Source organism: Rhincodon typus, chromosome 2, assembly GCF_021869965.1.
Source record: "Rhincodon typus isolate 14 chromosome 2, sRhiTyp1.1, whole genome shotgun sequence".
NCBI lineage: Eukaryota > Metazoa > Chordata > Chondrichthyes > Orectolobiformes > Rhincodontidae > Rhincodon > Rhincodon typus.
The window spans coordinates 37,321,522-37,345,637 of record NC_063333.1 but is presented as its reverse complement, the minus strand read 5'-3'; the positions used below and the strand labels follow the sequence as shown (position 1 = coordinate 37,345,637).

Here is a 24,116-nt window from a genome sequence, read left to right as displayed (position 1 = left end):
CCTCTCCTTCCCTCTCTCCAAACCCTCCGTCCGTCTTCCCTCCTCTCATTCCCTTTCTCTAATCCCCACCTTTTTCTTCCATTCACTCATTCCCTCTCTCCAAAGCCCCCATCTTTCTCTTCCCTCTATTCGCTCCATCTCTCCAAACTCCCTCTCTCCACTCCCCACATTCCCTTTCTCCAGTGCACCCCCTTCTTCTCTTCCCTTCCCACATTCTCTCTCTCTCTCTCTCTCTGGACCCCCTATCTTTCGATGGGTCTCCCTCTCCCTGGACGACACTTGGCGGGGTCAGTTCCCTCTGATGGAAACCAGCGGTCCGGCCGGAAACTCACTTGAGGCGATGGCGAGGCGGAGGCTGAGGCCGGGGCAGCAGGTTGTAGATACACTCACTCGGAGGCTCGTCGTCCATCGCGGAGATCCGACAAACCGTTTGAAGCTGGTGGAACGAGAGAGACCACGAAGCCACGTTGCCATGGGGACCGTTACCACCAACAGACTTAGGCCAGCGTACGTCATTTCCGCCCCGCTGCCCTTTCTGTGAATGACCTGCCCCCACCTGTCGAAAGGTAAAACCAGAAAGAGAAGGTAGATTCCGTGCATTTGTGGGATGTGGGCTTTTCTGGCTGGCCAGCATTTCTTGACCATCCCTAATTGCCCTTGAGAAGGTGGTGGTGAGCTGCCTTCTTGAACCGCTGCTGTCCACCTGCTGTAGGTTGACCCACACTGCTACTAGGGAGGGAATTCCAGGATCTGACCCTGCAACAGTGAAGGAACGGAGATATATTTCAGGTGGGGATTCTATAAACTTCTTCACCCAAAGGGTTGTGAATCTATGGAATTCTTTGCCCAGTGAAGCAGTTGAGACTACCTTGTTGAATGTTATTAAGGCAAAGATTGATTTTTGAACAATAAAGGAATTAAGGGTTACGATGAGCAGGTAGATAAGTAGAGCTGAGTCCACAAAAAGATCAGCCATGATCTTACTGAATGGCAGAGCAGACTCAAGGGGTCAAATGGCCTACTCCTACTCTTATTTCTTATGTTCTTAAATCTTTTCCTCTCCCTTTGAACCTATGTCCTCCTTTGCGAAGACAGAAGTGATATATATGTCAGGATGGTGAGTGGCTTTGAGGGGAACTTGACGGTGGTGCTGTTCCCATACATCTGCTGCCCTTGTCCTTCTTGATGGAAGTGGTCGTGTGTTTGGATGGTGCTGTCTGAGGATCTTTAGTGAAGGAAGTAGAAAGAAAGATAGAAAGTAGGTGTTGGCTGTGATGAATTGGGAAATATTACTGAAGGGAATGACAGTGGATAGGTAATGGCAAACATTCAAAGAGTGAATGGGTGAACTACAAAAAATGTTTATTTCTGTCTGGTGCAAGAGTGCAAACAGAACAGTGGCTAAACTATGGGGTACAATGGAAGTTAGTTATAATACTAAATGCAAACAAGAGGCATACAAATTGACAAGAAAAACACCATAGTCCTGAGGATTGGGAACAGTTTAGAAGTCAGCAAAGGAGGACCAAAGAATTGATTAAGAAGAGGGAAATAGAGTAGAGAGTAGGCTTGCAGGAAGATAACTGTCAAAGTTCTATAGGTATGGTAAAGAGAAAAAGATTGGTGAAAACTGTTGTAATTCCCTTACAGTCATTAATGCAGGAATTTATAATGTGGAACAAGGAAAAGGCTGACAACCTAAATTCATACTTCACTTCTGTCTTTGCAAAGGAGGACATAGGTTCAAAGTGAGAGGGAAAGATTTAAGAACATAAGAAATAAGAGTAGGAGTAGGCCATTTGACCCCTTGAGCCTGCTCTGCCATTCAGTAAGATCATGGCTGATCTTTTTGTGGACTCAGCTCTACTTGTCTATCTGCTCATCATAACCCTTAATTCCTTTATTGTTCAAAAATCAATCTTTGCCTTAAAAACATTCAACAAGGTAGTCTCAACTGCTTCACTGGGCAGAGAATTCCATAGATTCACAACCCTTTGGGTGAAGAAGTTTATAGAATCCCCACAGCATGGAAACAGGCCATTCAGTCCAACAAGTCCGCACCAACCCACCAAAGAGCATGCACCCAGACCCATTCCCCTATTCTGTATTTCCCAGAGCTAATGCACCAAACCTACACATCCCTGAACACCACCATCCACCTAAGTTGCACATCTAAGTTCCTTCTCAACTCTGTCCTAAATTTGCTCCCTTATTTTGAGGCCATGTCTGCTAGTTCTAGTTTTACCTGCCAGTGGGAACAACCTCCCTGCTTCTATCTTATCTATTCCTTCATAATTTTATACGTTTCTATAAGATCCCCTCTCATTCTTCTAAATGCCAATGAATATAATCCCAGTCTACTCAGTCTTTCCTCATAAGACAACCCTCTCAACTCTGGAATCAGCCTAGTGAATCTCCTCTGCACCCTCCAGTGCCAGTATATTGTTTCCCAAGTAAGGAGATGAAAACTGTACAACTCCACATGTGGTCTCACCAACACCCGATACAGCTGCAGCATAACCACTCCATTTTTAAACACCATCCTCCTAGCAATGAAGGACAATATTCCATTTGCCTTCTTAATTACCTGCTGCACCTGCAAACCAATTCATGCACGAGGACACCCAGATCCCTCTGTACAGCAGCATGCCACAAATTTTCACCATTTAAATGATAGTCCATTTTGCTGTTATTCCTATCAAAATGGATGACCTCACATTTACCAATATTGTACTCCATTTGCCAGACCCTTGCTCGCTCACTAAACCTATGTTCCTCTGTAAACTTTCAGTGTCCTCTGCATACTTCGCTCTACAGCCCTCATCTTAGTGTCATCTTTGACACACTACACTCAGTCCCCAACTCCAAAGCATCTATGTAAATTGTAAACAATTGCAGTCTCAACACTGATCCCTGAGGCACCCCCACTAGTCGCTGATTGCTAACCAGAAAAACCACCCACTTATCCCCACTAGTTGCTGTCTGTTAGTTAACCAATCCACTATCCATGCTAATACATTACCTGTAACAGCATGCACCTTTATCGTAAACGCTCATAATGTCCTCAAAGAATTCCAGTAAAATAATTAAACATGACCTGCCTTTCATGAATCCATGCTGCGTCTGCCGGATGGGACAATTTCTATTCAGATGTCTCACAATTTCTTCCTTGATTATTGATTCAAGTATTTCCTCAACAACAGAAATCAAGCTAATGGGCCTATAGTTATTTGCCTTTTGTCTACCTCCTTTATTAAACAGTGACATCACATTTGCTGTTTTCCAATCTGCTGGAACCACCCCAGAGTCCACCGAATTTTGGTAAATTACCATGAACGCATTTGCTATTTCCCCTGCCAGCTCTTTTAGCCCCGTGGGATGCATTCCATCAGGACCAGGAGACTTGTCTACCTTTAGCTCCATTAGCTTGCCCAACTCTTTAGTGATAATGAACATTTCTCGGTTGACATTTAAAGATTTCCCAAGCTTCTAGCTTCCCACTAATCTTTGCCACTTTGTATGCATTAGCTTTAAAATTGATACTCTCTATTACCTTTAATATCCATGGCTAATTACCTCTTTTCCTACAGTACTTCCTTTTCATTGGCATATACTTCCTCTGTGCACTGCGAAAATCACTTTGAAAGTTCTTCACTGTTCCTCACCATATAGTCCTTACTCCCAGTCTATCTTAGCCAACTTATCCCTCATCCCATTGTAGTCTGCTTTGTTTAAGCACGAGACACTGGTATTGGATTTTACCTTCTCAACCTATTTTAAATTCAACTGTACTGTGATCACTTGAACAATACGTAATGGAACCTATGAGGGAGCAAGCTATCCTAGATCTAGTCCTGTGTAATGAGACAGGAATAATTAATGATCTCACAAATAGGGATCCTCTCGGAAGGAGCGATCACATATGGTCGAATTTAAAATACAGATGGAGCGTGAGAAGGTTAAATCCAGTACCAATGTCCTGTGCTTAAACAACGGAGACTATGATGGGATGAGGGAGGAGTTAGATAAGGTAAAATGGGGGCAAAAACTTTATAGTGGGTCAATTGAGGAACAGTGGAGGACTTTCAAAACGATTTTTGACAGTGCTCAGCAGAAGTATATTCCAGTGATAAGGAAGAACTGTAGGAAAAGAAATAGTCACCCATGGATGTATAAGGAAATAAAGGAAAGTATCAGATTAAAAAAAAAATACATACAAAAAAACAAAGATTAGTGGGAAACGAGTAGACTGGGAAATCTTTAAAGGCCAACAGAAAGCCACAAAAAGAGTTATAAAGAAAAGTAAGATAGATTATGAGAGTAAAGTAGCTCAAAATATAAAAACAGGCAGCAAAAGTTTCTGTAAATATGTAAATCATAAAAGTGTGGCAAAGGTAAACATTGGTCCCTTAGAGGATGAGAAGGCCAATTTAATAACTGGGAATGAGGAAATAGCCGAGGCATTAAACAGTTATTTTGTGTCGGTCTTCACAGTGGAAGACACAAATAACATGCCAAAAACTGATGGCAAGAAGGTTATAGCAGGTGAGGACCTAGGAACTATCATTATCACTAAGGAGGCAGTGCTGGGCAAGCTAATGGGGCTAAAGGTAGACAAGTCTCCCGGCCCTGATGAAATACATCCCGGGGTACTAAAAGAGGTGATGGGGGAAATAGCAAATGCACTAGTAATTATTTACCAAAATTCACTGGACTCTGGGGTGATTCCCACAGATTGGAAAGCAGCCAATGTGACACCACTGTTTAAAAAAGGAAGTAGACAAAAAGCAGGTAACTATAGGCTTAACTTTGGTAGTGGGGAAAATGCTTGAATCTATCATTAAGGAAGAAATAGCAAGACATCTGGATATAAATTGTCCCATTGGGAACACCCAGCATGGGTTCATGGAGGGTAGGTCATGTTTAACTAATTTGGTGGAATTCTTTGAGGACATTACTTGCATGGTGGACAATGGGGAACCTGTGGATGTGGTGTATCTGGATTTCCAGAAGGCATTTGACAAGGTGCCACACCAAAGGCTGCTACATTAGATAAAGATGCATGGTATTACAGGTAATGTATTGGCATGGATAGAGGATTGCTTGACTAGTAGAAAGCTAAGAGTAGGGGTAAATGGGTGTTTTTCTGGTTGGCGGTCAGTGGCTAGTGGTGTGCCTCAGGGATCAGTGTTGGGACCTCAATTGTTTACAATTTACATAGATGATTTGGAGTTGGGGACTAAGTGTGGTGTGTCAAAGTTTGCAGATGACACTAAGGTGAGTGGTAGAGCAAAGTGTGCAGAAGACACTGAAAGTCTGCAGAGGGATATAGATAGTCTAAGTGAGTGGGCAAAGGTCTGGCAGATGGAATACAATGTGAGGTCATCCATTTTGGTAGGAATAACTACAAAATGGACTATGTTTTAAATGGTAAAAAATTGCAGCACACTGCTGTGCAGAGGGACTTGGGTGTCCTTGTGCATGAATCGCTAAAAGTAGGATTGCAGGTGCAGCAGGTAATTAAAAAGGCAAATGGAATTTTGTCTGTCATTGCTCGAGGGATGGAGTTTAAAAACAGGGAGGCTATGCTGCAGCTGTATAGGGTCCTGGTGAGGCCACACCTGGAGTACTGTGTGTAGTTTTGGTCTCCTTACTTGAGAAGTGATATACTAGCACTGGAGGGGGTGCAGAAGAGATTCACTTGGTTGATTCCAGAGTTGAGAGGGTTGGATTATGAGGAGAGATTGAGTTGGCTGGGATTATACTCATTGGAATTCAGAAGAATGAGGGGAGATCTTATAGAAACATATAAGATTATGAAGCGAATAGATAAGGTGGAGGCAGGGAGGTTGTTTCCACTAACATGTGAAACTAGGACTAGGACATAGCCTCAAAATAAAGGGAAGCAGATGTAGGACTGAGGTCAGGAGGAACTTCTTCACCCAAAGGGTTGTGAATCTGTGGAATTCCCTGCCCAGTGAAGCGGTTGAATCTACCTCGCTGAATTTGTTTAAGGCAAGGCTAGATAAATTTTTGAACAGTAAAGGAATTAAGGGTTATGGTGTGCGGGTGGGTAAGTGGAGCTGAGTCTCAAAAAGATCAGCCATGATTTTATTAAATGGCGGTGCAGGCTTGAGGGGCCGGATGGCCTACTCCTGCTCCTAGTTCTTATGCTCTTATGTTCTTATGATTTGTTCAGTCAAAATTGTGGAACTCCTATCACCCTATGTGGGTGTACCTGCACTAAAAAGTGCTGGGTCCACTGCTTTTCATCATTAATATAAATGATTTGGATATGAACATAGGAGTTATGCTTAGTAAGTTTGCAGATGACACCAAAATTGGAGATGTAGTGGACAGTGAAGAAGGTTACCTCAGAGTACAACAGGATCTTGATCAGATGGGCTAATGGGCTGAGGAGTGGCAGATGGAGTTTAATTTAGATAAATGTGAGGTGTTGCATTTTGGTAAGGCAAATCAGGGCAGGACTTATACACTTAATTGTGAGGTCCTGGGAGTGTTGCTGAACAAAGAGAACTTGAAGTGCAGGTTCATAGTTCTTTGAAAATGGAGTTGCAGATAGATAGGATAGTGAAGAAGGCATTTGGTATGCTTTCCTTTATTGGTCAGTGCATTGAGTGTAGGAGTTGTAAGGTCATGTTGCAGCTGTACAGGAGATTGGTTCGGCCACTTTTGGAATACTGCGTGCAGTTCTGGTCTCCCTACTATAGGAATGATGTTGTGAAACTTGAAAGGGTTCAGAAAAAATTTACAAGGATGTTGCCAGGGTTGGTGGGTTTGAGCTATAGGGGGAGACTGGGGCTATTTTCCCTGGAGCGTTGGAGGCCGAGGGGGTGACCTTATAGAAGTTTATAAAATCATGAGGGGCATGGATAGAATAAATAAACAAGGTTTTCTCCCAGAGTGGGGGAGTCCAAAACTAGAAGGCATGGGTTTAAGGTGTGAGGGGAAAGATTTAAAAGGGACCTGACAGGCAACATTTTCATGCAGAGGGTGGTACATGCATGGAATGAGCTACCAGAGGAAGTGGTGGAGACTGGTACAATTACAACATTTAAAAGGCATCTGGATAAGTATATGAATTGGAGGGTTTAGTGGGATATGGGCCAAATGCTGGCAAATGGGACTAGATTAATTTAGGATATCTGGTCGGCATGGACAAGTTGGATCAAAGGGTCTGTTTTTGTGCTGTACGTCTCTATGACTGTATGACTCTGTGGCCTTAATATCAAATAATGGTCACTCTCACTTCACCTCTGGAATTCAACTCTTTTGTCCATGTTTGAACCAAGGCTGTAATGAGTTCCGAAGCTGAGTGGCTCTACAGGAACCCAAACTGAGCATCATTGAACAGGTTATTGCTAAGTAAGTGCTGCTTGACGACACCACTGATGACCTCTTTTATCATTTTACTGTTGATTGAGAGTGGACTGATGGTGCAAGTAATTACTCAGGTTGTATTTGTCGTGTTCTTTGTGTATAGAACTTACCTTGTGGTGTGCATATATATATGGTCCCCATGGTACCTGAGATGTTGGTCCCTGGTGTTAAACATGAAGATACTTTGGAGCAAGCAGTGAATTGATTTCACTAGCGACCTGCTCTGACCTCTATGGTGAGATTTTCATATGTTGGACACCTTCCAAGCTGGAGTAGGTGACAACTGCAACACCTCCTGGTTGCTGTACAGATAGAGAGCATTTATTGCATGTCCTTAGTTGCCTTTGAGAACATGATGGTGAGTTGCCTTCTTGAACCGCTGCAGTCTCCAAGTGCTGTAGATTGACCTACAATGCCATTCAGGTTTGATTTACAGGATTTTGACCCAAAAACACTGAAGGAATGACAATATATTTGCAAGTCAGGATGACAAGTGGCTTGAATGGGAACATGCAGGTGTGACATTCCCATGTAACTATGGTGTTTTTGTGAGGGTTCCCATGTTACAATGTTATCATTGACTGCACACATGCTAGTTTACGGCCAGTACTGCCACAACTCTGAGAAGAAGCACAAAAATGTATTCAACTTCTTCAATGATATGATTGAGGAGAGTAAACATGGATTTATGAAAGCAAAATCACATTTGACAAATCTGTTGACTTTTTTTGAAGATTTTACTTGAAGCACAGATAGTGGATGTGGTATATTTGGATTTTCAAAATGCTTCCAAGAAGGTTCCACATGGGAGATTAGCAAACAAAATTGGAGCACATGGTATTGAGGGCAATACACTAGTATGGACCAACAATTGAATAACAAACTGTAAATCGAGAACAGGAACGAATGGATCATTCTCAGGATGGCAGGATGTTACTATGAGGGTATCAGAAGAATCACTGCTGGAGTCACAGCTGTTCGCAAGACATATAAATGATTCAGATGTGGAGATCCAATTCAATGTCTCCATACGTGGTGATAACATTAAAGTAGGTGGTAATACGAATTGACAGGAGGATGCAAGGAGACTTTAAGTAGACTTGTATAGAGGAGATGAATGGGCAAAACCAAGTCAGATGGAAGATAATGTGAATGAGAAAGAAACAGAAATGGGAAATACTTTCTTAAATGGTGAGAGGTTGGGAAGCTTTGATGAACAAAGGTTCATGGGTGTCCATGTTCATGAGTCATTAAAAACTGGGATGCAGAAGGAGGAGTAATTAGGGAGGCAAATGTCATGTTGAGCTTCATCGCAAGGGGATTGAAGTACAGCAGCAAAAAAAATCTTCCTACCATGATATAGATGCTTGGTGAGATGGCACCTGAGGGGATCCAGCAGCGAGATTTTTTTTTTTCACTTGTTGTTGGGTGTGGGGGTCATGAGCAGTAGGATTCAGGGAATCGGAGGCATGGACAGATCAGTGACTTTCAGAGACCACATTCTTGCCTGCCATCTGTGTCTCCAAATTGGCAGGCAGGTCACCTGGTTTCCCAGTCAAGAAACTAGCTACTTTTTCAACTGCAAGGACAGCAGGTAATCTGGGAGGTAGCAAATTCAGGGTGTTAAGTGGCCAATAAATCACAATATAAGGGTCATAATTGGTGTTAAGTCACTAAAGGACCTTTTTGCCCATAATTTAATTGGTGAGTCGGCAAGAAATGGGGGACTATCTGGCCAGGGCCAAATCACTCAATTATTTACCCTTCTGCTGGGGCTGTTGTGGTGCAGTGGCCGTGTTCCATCTACTCCAGTGTTGTGCCATAATATTTATAAATTCTTTTTTACCTTTCTTGCTACTCCTTTCACCATTTCAAGGAAGGGGAATACCGTGCAGTTTTAGGTTAATGATCTTTCATCATATAATTCAGGCTCTGTCTCATTAAATTCAACTGCCTCTCTATCCCACATTGAATATTGCAGATATTCAATTGACACTTGCCCTTCTGAGACCTCTCTAAAACAAATTTCTACTTAATTAATTTTTATCTGGGCTGTACCTTGTAGTTTACTACTTTAGCTGAAAAACAATCTTCCTGCAGAACTTGTGAGCATTTGCTTAAAAATCTAAGCACACAAAAATATGGGTTAGTTACAGCTCACCAAGGAGGTTACATAAGCAGGATTTTCTCTTTCAGCTTGCTATTTACTAATTTAGTAGCGTACGAGTTACCCTAAAGTTTACACCTATCAATTAGTTTCAGCAATACACCTATTATTAAAGTGAGACTAATGATCAATTCAAACACCCAATGAGGAAATAGGTATGTGAATGAAATGAACACAGCAATTGGACCTAGTCATAATATTAGTACTTAATTCATTACAAACATTTTATGAGTTGGATATCATTAGTTTCCCTCAGAAATATGGGCACAATTTACAATCCATTTGCTTGAAATTGTAAAGCTTGAAAGTTCTTTGGCATTAGTGCCTAAATGTCATTGCTTTTAAACTAATGGTGAAAATGAATAATAGGAAAGAATAAAACAATTGTCCCCTTTTAATGTGTGCTATGAGAGTCATGTATGTTTATTAAAAATGTATATGTACTTTGAATAAAATATATTAAAGCATAATTTGCTGCAACATAAAGTTCAATTTCTCTACTACATATGGTATGGGGTTTGGTGGGCTCCGGAACCCAGTGCGATTACCCAAAATATGTGAAATCTTGGCATTGCATTCAATCTCTAAGCATCTGTTTTACCAGGTTACTTATTTATTCACATTCACATTCTTTGTATGATTCAAATAGAATATAAAAACTGGGAAATCACAACGTCCATGACTCTGTGCACATGATAAATATCATGAATGAATGTTCTTAATATCTCAATTTTTATGTGTATGTTTGAATGTATGTGTGACTAAATACAAAAGCTTTAAAATTTCAGGCTTTCGTAGTTGGCAGGCTTGGTGATATGTTAAATTCTGCATCTGATCACGTTGAATTCCATTTTAAATGGAAAATATAAATTTATCTTCAAATGATATTAGCTTACAGCCTCCAAGTAGTCTTATACATCTCACAGTTCAAGGGGTTTATATTTTCTTAAACATATTCCCCCACATGATTAAAATGTGGCATGTTGAAATATCACCGGCATGGCAATTGCCTTGGCCCCATTAGATGTGCATTTTGCCTTATGTAACAGACGTACTTCGTGCAGGGTATCAGGCTCTAATTCAAGGTTGGTGGTGACCTAATTGATTGGCAAAAATTAAAAAATGATAGTATAATTTAGACCATAGTCTGTGGCTGACCTCACTGTGGAAACATGGCACTAATGTGCAACAAGCTCAGAGGTGGGCTGAAAAAGTGGCTTATTCTTTTTTTCACGTTTCTTGTGGGCTGAGACGAACGGGAGGACCAGAGCTCATGTCTAAAACTTAGGTTTCCTCAGTCCTGGATTTCCACTCCCCTCCTTGAGCCAGATTGCCTTCATTCCTGAGACCTTTCCTATGTATCCCCAGCAGACCTTATATGTGTCATTCTTAATGCATTTCTGGATATCTCACGTTATTGAGTTTAGGTTCAAGTCATTAACGTATTTGATGTATTTAACTGAGGCCAGGGATCAGTATGGTATTTTAATCAAATCAGTGAGGTATGACAAGCCTCATGTTTGCCCCACTTGCTCCTGCTTTGCTGATAGTCTTGATTTTAAATTGGTAATGAAATTCATACTATATTTTAAATTTGTTTCAGTTGTTTGGATATTGCTAACATTGCTAGTCCATGGCACAACTTTGACAGACTGGGAAATCATTTGGGTGAGTTACATCCCAGTTTTTGTCAATCCTGGTATTCCAAGAGAAGCCCTGAAATCCTCTGAAATATCCTTCACCCGACAGGGAGACATTAATTTCACCATAACTTCACACTTTCAGCAGTTAGGAAAACATGGTTTGTGGAATTGAACCAGCACACAGCCACTCTGTTTCTGATGTTGGAGTCACTCCTGGAAACATTATTACACATTGCAAAACCTAAACTGAGAAAAAATAAATTACATAGTAACAGGCAGCCAATTTAAGCATATTAATCCCTGTTAAGTCCTAAAAGGTTAGTTATTTGGAAACCCATGCTTGATGATTATATGAAGAGAAAAGATCAAATTAAAATAAACTTCACTTCTGATGATGACATTACAGATGTAGGACCTGTAATAAGTGGTCACATCTTTCACTTACTTAAAGCTTTTGTACATTTTCTGAATTATTTGAATTCATATAACGGCATGTTAACAGTCCTCTAATCATGTCAGGGAATTCATTTGCTAAGGAACAATTGTTAGTTACAATTTTTATTGAATGGTGTCTAAAATTTGAAGCAAAATTAACTCAATTGGATTTTTTTAAATAAATGTGGTTAACAGCAGTAAAAGAAGCTGGTGATCTACCAAAAGAAAGCTTGCTTTTGTTTGTGATACAAATGCTCTGAAATAAGAATTCCCATTTTCAACATTCTTGGAATAGTTTAAAAGGCTTTCTATACTACTGAATAAAAACAAAAATCCTTTGAAGGTTTTCCACCTTTGATACATCTGCCATATTATAATCAAAGATTTACAACAAAAGTGGTCTGAGGTCAAGCTGAAGTGTTATAGCTCCTTCAGCTTTGCCATGAATACACAGAATAAATAATTACTTATAGCTCAGCCAGATTTTGTTACATTTTATTTTACACTGATTTATTCAAATACAAAGAATTCTCACAAATTCACACATACAAATTATCACGGTGGTTAAAATATCTACTTTCTATCCGTTAATATTCATCGGTCAAATGCATTTCTAAAATGTTCACAGAATTTTCTTCCGAACTAATCCACACTGACGTGGACGTGGGTGCAGGTGACAGTCAAAAACTGCAGGAGTGTAAGCTCATTTGTCAGCAGCCTACGTCAGTATTGACATTAAATATTCATGAAAATAGATTCAAATAAAGCTTTGCGTTTTGCACACTCCTCATACTTCACTTGTACTTCCAGTAGCATAATTAGTTTGGTACATTATTTCCTCACACCTGAACATTATTTTTAAATTGTATGCATAGAATTACATGAATGTTACAAAGCAGAAAGAAATGTAATCAGTTCACATAGATACTTATTGTCCATTTAAGTAGTGGTTCTCAAGTCATGTGCTTGCTATGGTCTAATATCTCTTTATTTCCCCTGCCCTTTTAAAATATATCTTTTTTTTCTATTCATTTTGTGGGATGTGGGCATTGCTGGCTGGCCAGCATTTCTTGCCCATCCTGCTTTCTTGAACTGCTGCAGTCCTCCTGCCGCGGGTTGACCCAATATGCTATTAGGAAGGGAATTCCAGGATTTTGACCCAGCGACAGTGAAGGAATGGCGATGTATTTCCAATTCAGGATGGTGAGTGATTTGGAAGGGAACTTGGAGATGGTGGTGTTCCCATATATCTGCTGCCCTTGTCCTTCTAGATGGTAAGTGGTGGTGCGTTTGGAAGGTGCTGTCTGAGGATCTTTGGTGAATTTCTGCAGTGCATCTTGTAGATAGTACACACTGCTGCTACTGAGCATCGGCGGTGGAGGGAGTGAATGCTTGTGGATGTAATGCCAATCAAGCAGGCTGCGTTGTCCTGGGTGGTGTCAAGCTTTTGAGTGTTGTTGGGGCTGCACTCATCCAGGCAAGTGGGGAGTATTCCATCACATTCCTGACTTGTGCCTTGTAGATGGTGGACAGGCTTTGAGGAGTCAGGAGATGAGTTACTCGCCGCAGTATTCCCAGCTTCTGGTCTGCTCTTGTAGCCACTCTGCTAATGTGGTGAGTCCAGTTGAGTTTTTGGTAAATGGTAACCCCCAGGATGTTGATAGTGGGAGATTCCGTGATGGTAAGACCATTGAATGTCAAGGGGCGGTGGTTAGATTATCTCTTATTGGTGATGGCCATACCCTGGCATTTGCGCGGCACAAATATCACTTGCAACTTGTCAGCCCAAGTCTGGATATTGTCCAGATCTTGTTGCATTCGAACATGGACTGCTTCAGTATCTGAGGAGTCATGAATGGTGCTGAACATTGTGTAATCATCAGCGAAAATCCCCACCTCTGACCTTATGATGGAGGGAAGGTCATTGATGAAGCAGCTGAAGACGGTTGGGTCTAGGATACTACCCTGAGGAATTCCTGCAGAGATGTCCTGGAGCTGAGATGATTGACCTCCCACATCCACAACCATCTTCCTATGTGTCAGGTATGACTCCAGGGGAGCGTTTGCCCCCTGATACCCATTGATTCCAGTTTTGCTAGGGTTCCTTGATGCCACACTCAGTTGAATGCAGCCTTGATATCAATGGCTGTCACTCTCACCTCACTGATCCATTCTTAAATGTTGATTTGGGCCAGAGTTTTAATTCTGTGCAAGTGAAACTAACATGTTATCCCACAAACCAGGCAGAGTATAATTCCCTATCAACATTTAGGAGTTACTATTGACCAGAAACTGACTTGAGCTATACATACAAATACAATGGCTGCAAGAGCATGTCAGAGACCAAGAATCCTGTGTGAAGTGACTCACCTTCTGGTTGCCCTTCCATAGCCTGTATAACATCCACAAGGCACAAGTCAAGAGTCTGATGCAATATTCCCCACTTGCCTGCATGAATGCAGCTCCAACAACACTCAAGAAATGTGACTCCATCCAGGAGAAAACAGACCATTTGATTGGCATCACATTTACAAAGATTCATTCCCTCCACCACCAATGCTCAGTAGCAGCAGTGAGTACTATCTATAAGATGCACTTCAGATATTCACGAAGGCTCTTAGACAGCACCTTCCTAACCTATGACCATTACCATCTAGAAGAACAAGGACAATAGATAACATGAGAACACTACCACCTGCAAGATCCCCTCCAAGACATTTACCATTCTGATTTGGAAATATATCATCTTTCCTTCAGTGTCAGTGGGTCAAATTGCTGAAATGTCTTCCTTATCAACCTACAGCAAATGAAACTGCAGTGATTCACGATGACAGCTCACCACAAACCTTCTCAAGGACAACTAGGGATAGACAATAAACATTAGCCCAACCAGTGATGTGTTCATCACATGAATGAATTTTTAAAAAAAAACTCATGAGAGGCCACAAACATTTCTAACTGACACCTTCCTAAATATAAAAAAAAATTGCTTAGCTTCTGTTACATCTATTAATCTATGGTCTTTTAATCTTTTTTCTGTTTCTCTAGGTCCTTCTCAACATCACATGAAAGAAAACACCTAAGAAATGGTTAGTGCTTCAAAAGAACACAACTATGTTCTGTCAAAAGCAGCAATCACCACTCCCAAACACAAGCAAGGCAATTGGTTTTCCAGCTGAGTTAGAAAGTGAAATAGAGAAGTCTCCAAGTGATGAATCACCCAGCACTGGTGAGCAGCAGTGGGTACTCAAAGCAGGAACGAGACTGGAAACAATTTACTAATGTCCTTTGCCATCTCTGCTAAGTAGACTTGGAATGAGGACTTAAAGGTCTCATATACCAAAGCTAAATTACAGCTCCAGGTAAGTAGCTACATCAGGGGTTGGAAGTCATGCAAGGCATTTAACCATCTTAGCAGTAAGACTATTTCAGTTTGTTTGGTGTTTGGTTCCTAGTACATCAGCATTCTGCAATCTACCTTGGAAATGCGGTGACCTCCATTGATACTACAATTAGCCCTTTTTGATTTGATTTGCTTTGATTTATTATTGTCACATGTTCCAAGATACAGTGAAAAGTAGTTTTTGCATGCTATTCAGACAAATCATACCTTACATAAGTACAACAGGGTAATAGAACAGAATGCAGAATATAATATTACAGCTGCAGAGAAGGTACAGAGAAAGACTTAAAATTGAGACTTAAGAGACTAGAACAGTTATAAGAAATGTGGAGTTAATCTGCTGGGGACAGCTTGCAAAAAAATTGCCACGCTCCAGTGCCACCTTCTTAGATTACAATAGGAGTCAATGTTTATGTCTGTAGCTGGAGGCTCAAACTTTTGTCCAGCAGATTCAGGGTTCAAGTCTGCCTTGAACTTGGACAATCAAGTAGCTAGCTTAGAGAAATTGGTGGAATACAATGATGGTGAATTTGAAAACATCAAAATCTTCTTCATACAGCCTTTCATCAAATCAGCGGGAGTGATCGGTTATAGGCCTAGGGGAGCGGCAGTGGTGCAATGGGAAGGAATCCTCTCTGGTCTATTGGAATTATCACTGCACTATTAATCCAGAGACCCAACATAATGTTCTGAGGACCCAGGTTTGAATCTCACCACAGCAGATGGTGGAATGTGAATTCAATAAAAATTGGGATTTGAATCTAACAATGACCATGAATCGATTGTTGGAAAAACACATTTGGTTCACTAATGTTCTTTAGAGAAGGAAACTACTATCCTTATCTGGTCTGGCCACACATGACTCCAGACCCACAGCAATGTGATTGACTTTTAACTGCCCTCTAGGCAATTAGGGATAGGGCCTTAAATGCTGGCCTAACCATCCTATGAATGAACAATAAAACAAGTGTGCACACATGTGCTCCTTCACCTCTCTCTCACATCACTATCAATAATGAACAGGACGGCAAGTAGGTCATGCTATCCAACAGCAGATGAAGAGCAGTCTAAGAAGCGCCCTGGGTTGATCATTATTGCATTTCAGCCTAAAATAAATTTAAATCTTTATCACATCTGGAATTTTGATCATCAGTTTCTTTCTTTACATCTCTTCAGTCTGCACTTCAAGAAATCATTAGCATTGAGGTTGGCTTAATGGTTTTAATGGTGACTGAGGACAATATTGAAGGTTTCATAGTCTCAGCTATTTTTTGCCCTGCCTGGTTGCAATGTGTGTGTTACCCCAACTTCTTATGATTTCCCTCTCACATTCATTATTCAGCTGATGTTGCTTCCAATTGTCACTATGCCTTCTTCAATTCCAATTCAGGTTGGCAGGTCATGCAAAATGGGGCAACTACAATGATAAAGTTTAAATAAAAACAAAATACTGTTGATGCTGGAAAATAGCCAATGTAATACCCTTATTTAAGAAAGGATGGAGGCAGAAGATAGAAACTGTAGGCCAGTTAGCCTGACCTACCTCGGTCGTTGGTAAGATTTTATAGTCTATTGGTAAGGATAAGATTGTGGATATTTGGAAGTGCATGGCAAAATAGGGCAGAGTTAGCATGGCTTTATTAAAGGGAGGTCATGCCTGACAAATCTGTAAGAATTCTTTCAGAAGGTAATGAGCAAGTTAAACAAAGGAGAGCCAGTGGACAAGATCTATTTGGATTTCCAGAAGGCCTTTGACAAGGTGCTGCACAGGAGGCTGCTAAATAAACTAAGAGCTCATGGTGTAAGGGGCAAGGTACTAGCACGGATAGAGGATTAGCTGACTGGCTGAAGACAGAGTGTGGGGATAGAGGGACCTTTTTCAGGATGGCAGTAACTAGTGGAGTTCCACAGGGGTCAGTGTTGGGACCACAATTATTCATGTTATACATTAACGATCTGGATGAATGAACTGAGGGCATTGTTGCAAAGTTTGCAGATAAGACAAAGGTAGGTGGAGGGACAAGTAGTATTGAGGAGGTGGGAAGGCTGCAGAAGGACTTGAACAGGCTAAGAGAGCGGACAAAGAAACGGCAGATGGAATACAATGTTGGAAAGTGAAGTTACGCCCTTCAGTAAGACAGATAGAGACATAGCCTACTTTTTAAATGGGGAAAGTCTTTGGAAATCTGAGGCACAAAAGAATTTGGGTGTCCTAGTTCAGGATTTTCTTAAGGTTAACATGCAGGTTTAGTTGGCAATTAGGAAGGTGAACGTAATGATTTCAAGATGGCTGGCATACAAGAACCGAAGTGTCCTACTGAGGCTGTTTAAGGCTCCGGTCAGATGATATTTAGAATATGTGAGCAGTTTTGGGCCTAGTATCTGAGGGTGGATGTGCTGGCGTTGGAGTGGGTCCAGAGGAGGTTTACAAGAATGAGCCCAGGGATGAAGGGCTTGTCATATGAGGAGTGGTTGAGGACTCTGGGGTCTGTACATGATGGAGTTTAGAAGGATGAGGCGGTATCTCATTGAAACTTACAGAATACTGAAAGGCCTGGATCAAGTGAATGTGGAGCTGTTTCTACTAGTAGGAGAGATTAGGACCTGAAGGCACAGACTCAGTGTGAAGGGATAGCCGTTTAGAACTGAGACAAAGAGGAATTCCTTCAGCCAAAGTGTGGTGAAATTGGAACTCATTGCCATAGAAGGCTGTGGAGGCCAAATCAATTTGTGCATTTAAGATAGGGATGGATAGGTTCTAGATTAGTAAGGGGTTCAAGAGTTATGGAGAAAGGGCAGGAGAATGGAGTTGAGAAACATATCAGCCAAGATTGAATGGTGCAGCAGATTCGATGGGTCGATTGGCCTAATTCTACTCCTACATCTTATAGTTTATGTTCTGACCATAAATAGATAGATTTTAGTGATCTGAGTTCCTGAAGGTTAGTGAACCTTTAAATAGAGCTTGCAATCATACAGTCATACAGCATGGAAATAGACCCTTCAGTCCAGCTTGTCCACACCAACCAGACATCCTAATCTGACCTTGGTTAGTAAGAGGATAAAGTTACGGGAAGAAGGCAGGAGAATGAGATTGAGAAACATATCAGCCAAGATCAATTAGATGGACTGATTGGCCTAATTCTGCTCCTCCACCTTATGGTCTTATGATGATAACTAGCTCTCTATTTAACCAGAGAGATAAAAACAAAACTTCATGGCATCATGCTTGCTCTGGATCTTGGCAGCTGCTTCGCTCCCATCATTGTTTGAGTGAGGAACCGCAAGGATGCCTGCATCACCTACATCACCTACATCACGACAAAGCTAACGATTGCTGGACTGACTGTTGCCTAGCTGAATCTACTATTTTTTGTTCCACAGACGTTTCATTACCCTGCTGGGTAACATCATCAGTGCAGCCTTCGATGAAGCATCGGTGTGTTTTCCCACCTGGTTTTTAAACTCTGGAGTCCGTTGAGCTGGATTGCCTTACTTACAGTTTTTCTTCGTAGTGGAATGTATATGGGGTCGAGTTCCATGTGTTTATTGATGGCAACACCAAAATCCTGGGACAAGCTAAGCAGAGACAGGCACAGGAATTCCTAGAAGCCTGGCACTCCACGAAGAAAGCCATCAACAAACACATAGAACTCGACCCCATATATACTCCACTACAAAGAAAAACCTGAAGTGAGGCAATCCAGCTCAACGGACTCCAGAGTTTAAAAATCAGGCAGAAAAACACACCGACGCTTCATTGGAGGCTGCACCGATGATGCTACCCAGCAGGGTAATGAAACATCTGCGGATCAACAAACCAGCTCGGTGAGCGAACCAACCACAACATCCACAACCCGAGCTACAAATCTACTCCAAAGTCAAGCTGGCAATGTTCAGTCAACAGGAACCACAGAACATCCACAGTGCCTTGTCTGCCCTTAAATCCCTCATAAACAGCAGCTATGGGGAAACTCTATTTTTTAATGCCAGAAATATGGTGGAGAAGCACTCCTGACATGAATACTTGAACTCAACTTCCTTATTTGGAAGGAGGGAAGCATGCCTGTGGATGCTGTAATTGTGAACATCTTCAAAGAAGGAGGTAAGATGGATCATGGTCTCCCTGCTGTCCATCACAGGGAAGGTCATTGCAAACATTCTCCTCAATCACTTCCTCACAGTCGCTGAAGAGTTCCAACTGGAGTCACATTATGGATCCATCAAGAAACACAGTATGTAGTTGCTATCGCAGATTGCATTAGCAAACAGTGATTTTTTTTTGAAAAGTTATCATTTTGTTCATGATTATTGGCCTGACTTTTTTTAGATTTTTGCTCTGCAGCTCCAGTTATTTGATGGAAACATCATAGTTACCTTCTTTGATCTCACAAAATCCTTCAACTATTAACTGGGAGAGACTGTGGAGCCTCCTTTCCAAATTTGGTTGCCCACAAAAATGAGTCAGTATCCTCTGTTTATTGCATGACATGTAGCAAATAATGATCCTCACTGACTGATCCATCACAGACTCAATATGAGTGCAAACTGGTGTCAAGCAAGGCTGTGTCATCGCATCAATACTCTTCCTCGGTGTCTTACTCTATCCTATAAGGAAACTTCCAACTAGTATGCAGCTAATCTGCAGGATAACTGGGAAACTATTCAATCTGTGGCATCCTCAGTCCAGAACTGGGACAATGCATCCTCAATTGTGAAACTCATGGCACTCAGTTTCTGAAGCCAATCCTGCTAGGCATTATTTGGTGGATTTTATGCTCAGTGGGCTGTCTGGCCCAGAGATTAAAATTGCATTTGGGTCCTATGATCTGATTTGAACTTAATGTTAAGGGATTTGTCTGTTTCTGGCAGGAACTTTGCTACCGAAATCAACTCTAATGTAAATGATAGTGGTGGGCTTTTGTTGGGAAAACAGTGGTCTGATGTAGATGGTTTTCACTGCTTGCTGAGCGATGATTTAAAATTAGCTTCTATCACCAAAAGCCTGCCAACTTTTCTGCCAACATTCCAAGTATGAATTCTCCTTCTTAAATGTTAAATGGCACAGCCATTATTTACTCATTTTCCTGTCCTGGCATTCTCCAGCAAATCTATTAAAGTATTCATTGATTTACATTTAAGTGGCCACAAATGGAATCCTATGTTTCACTGCCACTACCACTGTCACAGAGAATGTAAAAAGAAATGGAGCAGCAAAGAGCCAAGGACAAGTGAACTCTTCAAGAGGACTGAGTAAATGAATGGCGTCTAGTGGCTGTCAGTGCACACCAGCAGCACTGACTAGGAAACAGAGAAGTATGGAGTAATGCATCGGATTGCAAAGACCAATAGTATGGGTAATTGTGAATGCAGAGTATAAAACCCATATTCAGGAGATTAGTACTGCTAAAAAAGATATTCCAAGGTCAGCAAAAACACACAAAGTAATTGCAGAAATTCTTGGGATTAGTTGCAGATCTCATATTGCATCAACCCATCTCTTAGCCAGATTCCTGTCACACTGAGGTATGTGGTCAAACTAACTCTGAAGCATTACAGATTTGTGGAAGGACTAGTGATTAAATTATGTATGGAGGCTACTTGATGTCATTGTTAAAGTCTGCACCTTTCATCAGAATTCTTCATCCATCCACAAAATATACAGAAATTTCAAAAAAATGAGACAGATTATTGACTTGCCCAATTTCTATTATTCACTTGGCCTCAGGAAAAATAGCGCAGCTGAGTGCAGATCTAGGCAAATTTCTGTTTTGTACAAACATGTTACAGGGACAGTTGTACATTGAAAAGGCCAGCAGCAATTTTTTTTTTGTCATTGTAGGCATGGAGGAAAACAGGCAGACATCATTAGCCATTAAGGTTAGTGTCAGTCATATTGTTTTCTCACTGGACTTAACTTATAGTGTGTTGCAGTTTGTAGTGGTACTAACCTGCAGATGTTAAAAATAATACTTATTGTAACAAAAATTAATTATGCTCCCATGTTTTAAAGATTTGCTAATTTAATACTAGAATAAGGCAGTGACTTAGCTATCAAGTGCTATTGTCCAAATCAGTTTAACTGATCATTGCATTGGTTAACGACTGGGAATCATGCTTGAGGTTTGAGTTCTATTAAATCCCATTCACTGCCATTGTTAATGTGCATATAGTTTATTTCACTTCACTTAGAATATTCTTATTCACTATAGCATTGCATTTTATTAATCTATGCTGTTTTATGCTTTTGATTGCTTTGAAATATGTGGTATGTTGTGGACAGGAAGGGAGGAGTTGCTAATAAACTGGTTACATATGTGCAGCTGGCTTCAGGGATCAGGATAGTGGAATTGTTCCATTGGCTCAGAGTGAGGGAAAGAAAATGTTGATCCTTGCCTTGCAGTCAGAGGAACCTAGCAGGGGTGGGATGGAGAGGTATGATAACCTCTATCATAAATATTTTTTAGCAGGAAAGTCTGTACAAAGATGCAAGTCTGTGAAACAGTCCTATGGTGAGTGCCTGCTGGAATAGAGCCTTTCTTCAGTTATCCCAAATATATCTTCTACATAATCCCTGTTATGCTCAAGATAAAGTAGAATGTCATAATTATTGCTAGAAAGTGAGGCGAATGGTGCACATATTACGTAATTTTGTTTCTCATACATAAGGTGGGATGTGTTTAAAAGTGATTAAGGACATTGTGCTGACAACTTCTCCTGGGTTGTATTTGCTTGGACAGATTACTCAAATAAATACTGCCTTTCTGACAGGCAGATTGCTTTTAAATTGTTTTCTATTTAACTTTTTAAAAAATATATAGATTTGAATCTTATCTCAACAAGTAAATGTTGGAGAATGTTGAACTATCATGTAGGTTTGATGGCTTTGTACCTTTGAAGTTCCTTGAAGTTCCTGTACCTGGATGATCATATAAGGTATGGGAGTAGATTTACTTCTTCAGCATAGAAAGGGCTATAATCTACGTGAATCACAGAATTTCTGAGCACTTGTCCAAAACCACCGAGCAAAATCTCTGCTGATTTACAGTACGTGGACTGTAGCAGTTTATCGGCACCTTCTCAAGGGAAACTAGAGAAGGGCAATAAATGCTGGCAAGGCAGAGATGCTCACATCTCATGAGTGAATAGAAAAATCAGAAAGTCATAGGTTGTCTGCAACTTTTAGGTTGCAAAGCTCACTGAACGCAAAAAGCTAACGTCATGTCCCAGCAGAAGGTCAAGTCCCTCAAATCCTTTCCTTTGCAAAGCGATAAATACAAGTTATTATTCCTGATAAGTCGTGGCTCTGGTGCACTTTCACATGTTCCTAAATGCCTTCCTTTTACCATTTGAAAGCACGCAGAACTAAATGCAGTACTTATGTTTGATTTCCTAAGGTGCTGTGACATCTCCATGTTGCATTCTTGTCAAAACAAACTCTTAACTGTGAAAATTAGGTATGAGCTGTTTCTCATTTGACACTTTGTACTAACAGGAAAGCCACTGAGGATAAACAATTGTCTTTCTGCATTACAAGATTTTATTTCTGGGGAGGAAGATATTCTCCATCAAATATTTGTCAGCAATATCATAAACCTGATGGGGGAAATTCCCTCAGATTGCCATTTCTCAAGGAATCATAAATTTTTTTGTGTTTTTACAAAATTGCTTGGAATATCAAACGTGTGGACAATTATCGCCCATTGTCTCCTACACTTCCTGGTAAGAATGCAAAATCAGTGAGATTTGCATCCAGTTGAGATCTGCCAGAAGCAAATCTGCAGCTTGGCCTCACAATAATCATCCAGATCTTGCCATCAAAGGAGATCCTGTAATCTCATGGATGAATGGGTCCATTGGTTCTTGCTTTGGAGCAGCCGAAGTAGCTATGGATACACCACAAAACACCAGGGACCCAGTATATTTCCTTCAAAATATCTTTAACATATCAAGGAAGAGAAATTAATTTACAACACAGTGTTTTTTGCCATGGTATGCAGAGTACACTGCTATAAAATGGAATGACTGACAAGTAACAGAGCATTAGTGAATCATTATAATTAACAGTGTGGAGCTGGAGGAATACAGCAGGCCAGGCAGCATTTCCAGCATCGGCAGTTCTTACTAACTGTGACTCCAGCATCGGCAGTTCTTATTAGCACCATTTCTGAAGAAGGGTCCCGACACGAAACGTCAGCTTTCCTGCTCCTCTGATGCTGCCTGGCCTGCTGTCTTCCTCCAGCTCTACACTGTGTTGTCTCTGACTCCAGCATCAGCAGTTCTTACTATCTCTCATTAGTGAATAGTTGTTTGTAGGACTGTGTAAAGGCAGCCAGTAAGGTTTCCCATGGGTTGGTACTGGAACCATTATCTTTCCGGATCTATATCATGATCTAGACTTGGGTGTGCTGGGCACAATTTCAATATCCTAATGATTACAAGAAAAGGGCTTTGACAAAATTTTAGGGTGCCACAGTGGCTAGCACTGCTGCCTCACAGCGCCAGGGGCCCGGGTTTGATTCCACTCTCAGGTGGCTGTCTGTGTGGAGTTTGCACATTCTCCCCGTGTCTGCATGGGTTTCCTCCAGGTGCTTTGGTTTCCTCTCACAGTCCAAAGATGTGCAGGCTAGGTGGACTGGCCATGCTAAATTGCCCATAGTGTTCAGGGATATGTAGATTAGGAGTGTTATCGGGGGATGGGTCTGGGTGGGATGCTCTGAGGGTCAGTGTGGACTTGTTGGGCCAAAGGGCCTGTTTCCACACAGTAGAGATTCTAAGAAAATGTGTCTTTTTCAGCAATACTCAACTTTTGTACAACCAAACAATTATTTGTAATCATGATTTGTGAAAGATACGAAAGTGAAAATGATCACGGACTTAGAAGCTACTTGAAAGTACTTTTAAAGTTACATAACACTATTCCAATGACATTCCAGTTAATGCCCACTTGGGCACAACATTTATAAGTAGACTCCCGTTGTAAAGCTGTCATAATATTCTCTTTCGTTTTTCCATTCGGTCTCATTTGCCACAGCAATTGTGAAAAGTGTATCATATAAATTTTATG

At 41.0% G+C, this 24,116-nt stretch overlaps 1 protein-coding gene across 1 annotated transcript in view; it reads right to left on the bottom strand.

Moving 5' to 3' along the window:
- Positions 1 to 487, bottom strand: part of enkur (enkurin, TRPC channel interacting protein) — a 33,493-nt gene extending 33,006 nt beyond the window's left edge. The window contains exon 1 of the mRNA XM_048612613.1: positions 333 to 487. Within this exon, the coding sequence (XP_048468570.1) occupies positions 333 to 409 (77 nt within the window). The 5' untranslated portion in view covers positions 410 to 487. The remainder of the gene's footprint in view (positions 1 to 332) is intronic.
- Between the last annotated feature and the right edge of the window lie 23,629 nt (positions 488 to 24,116).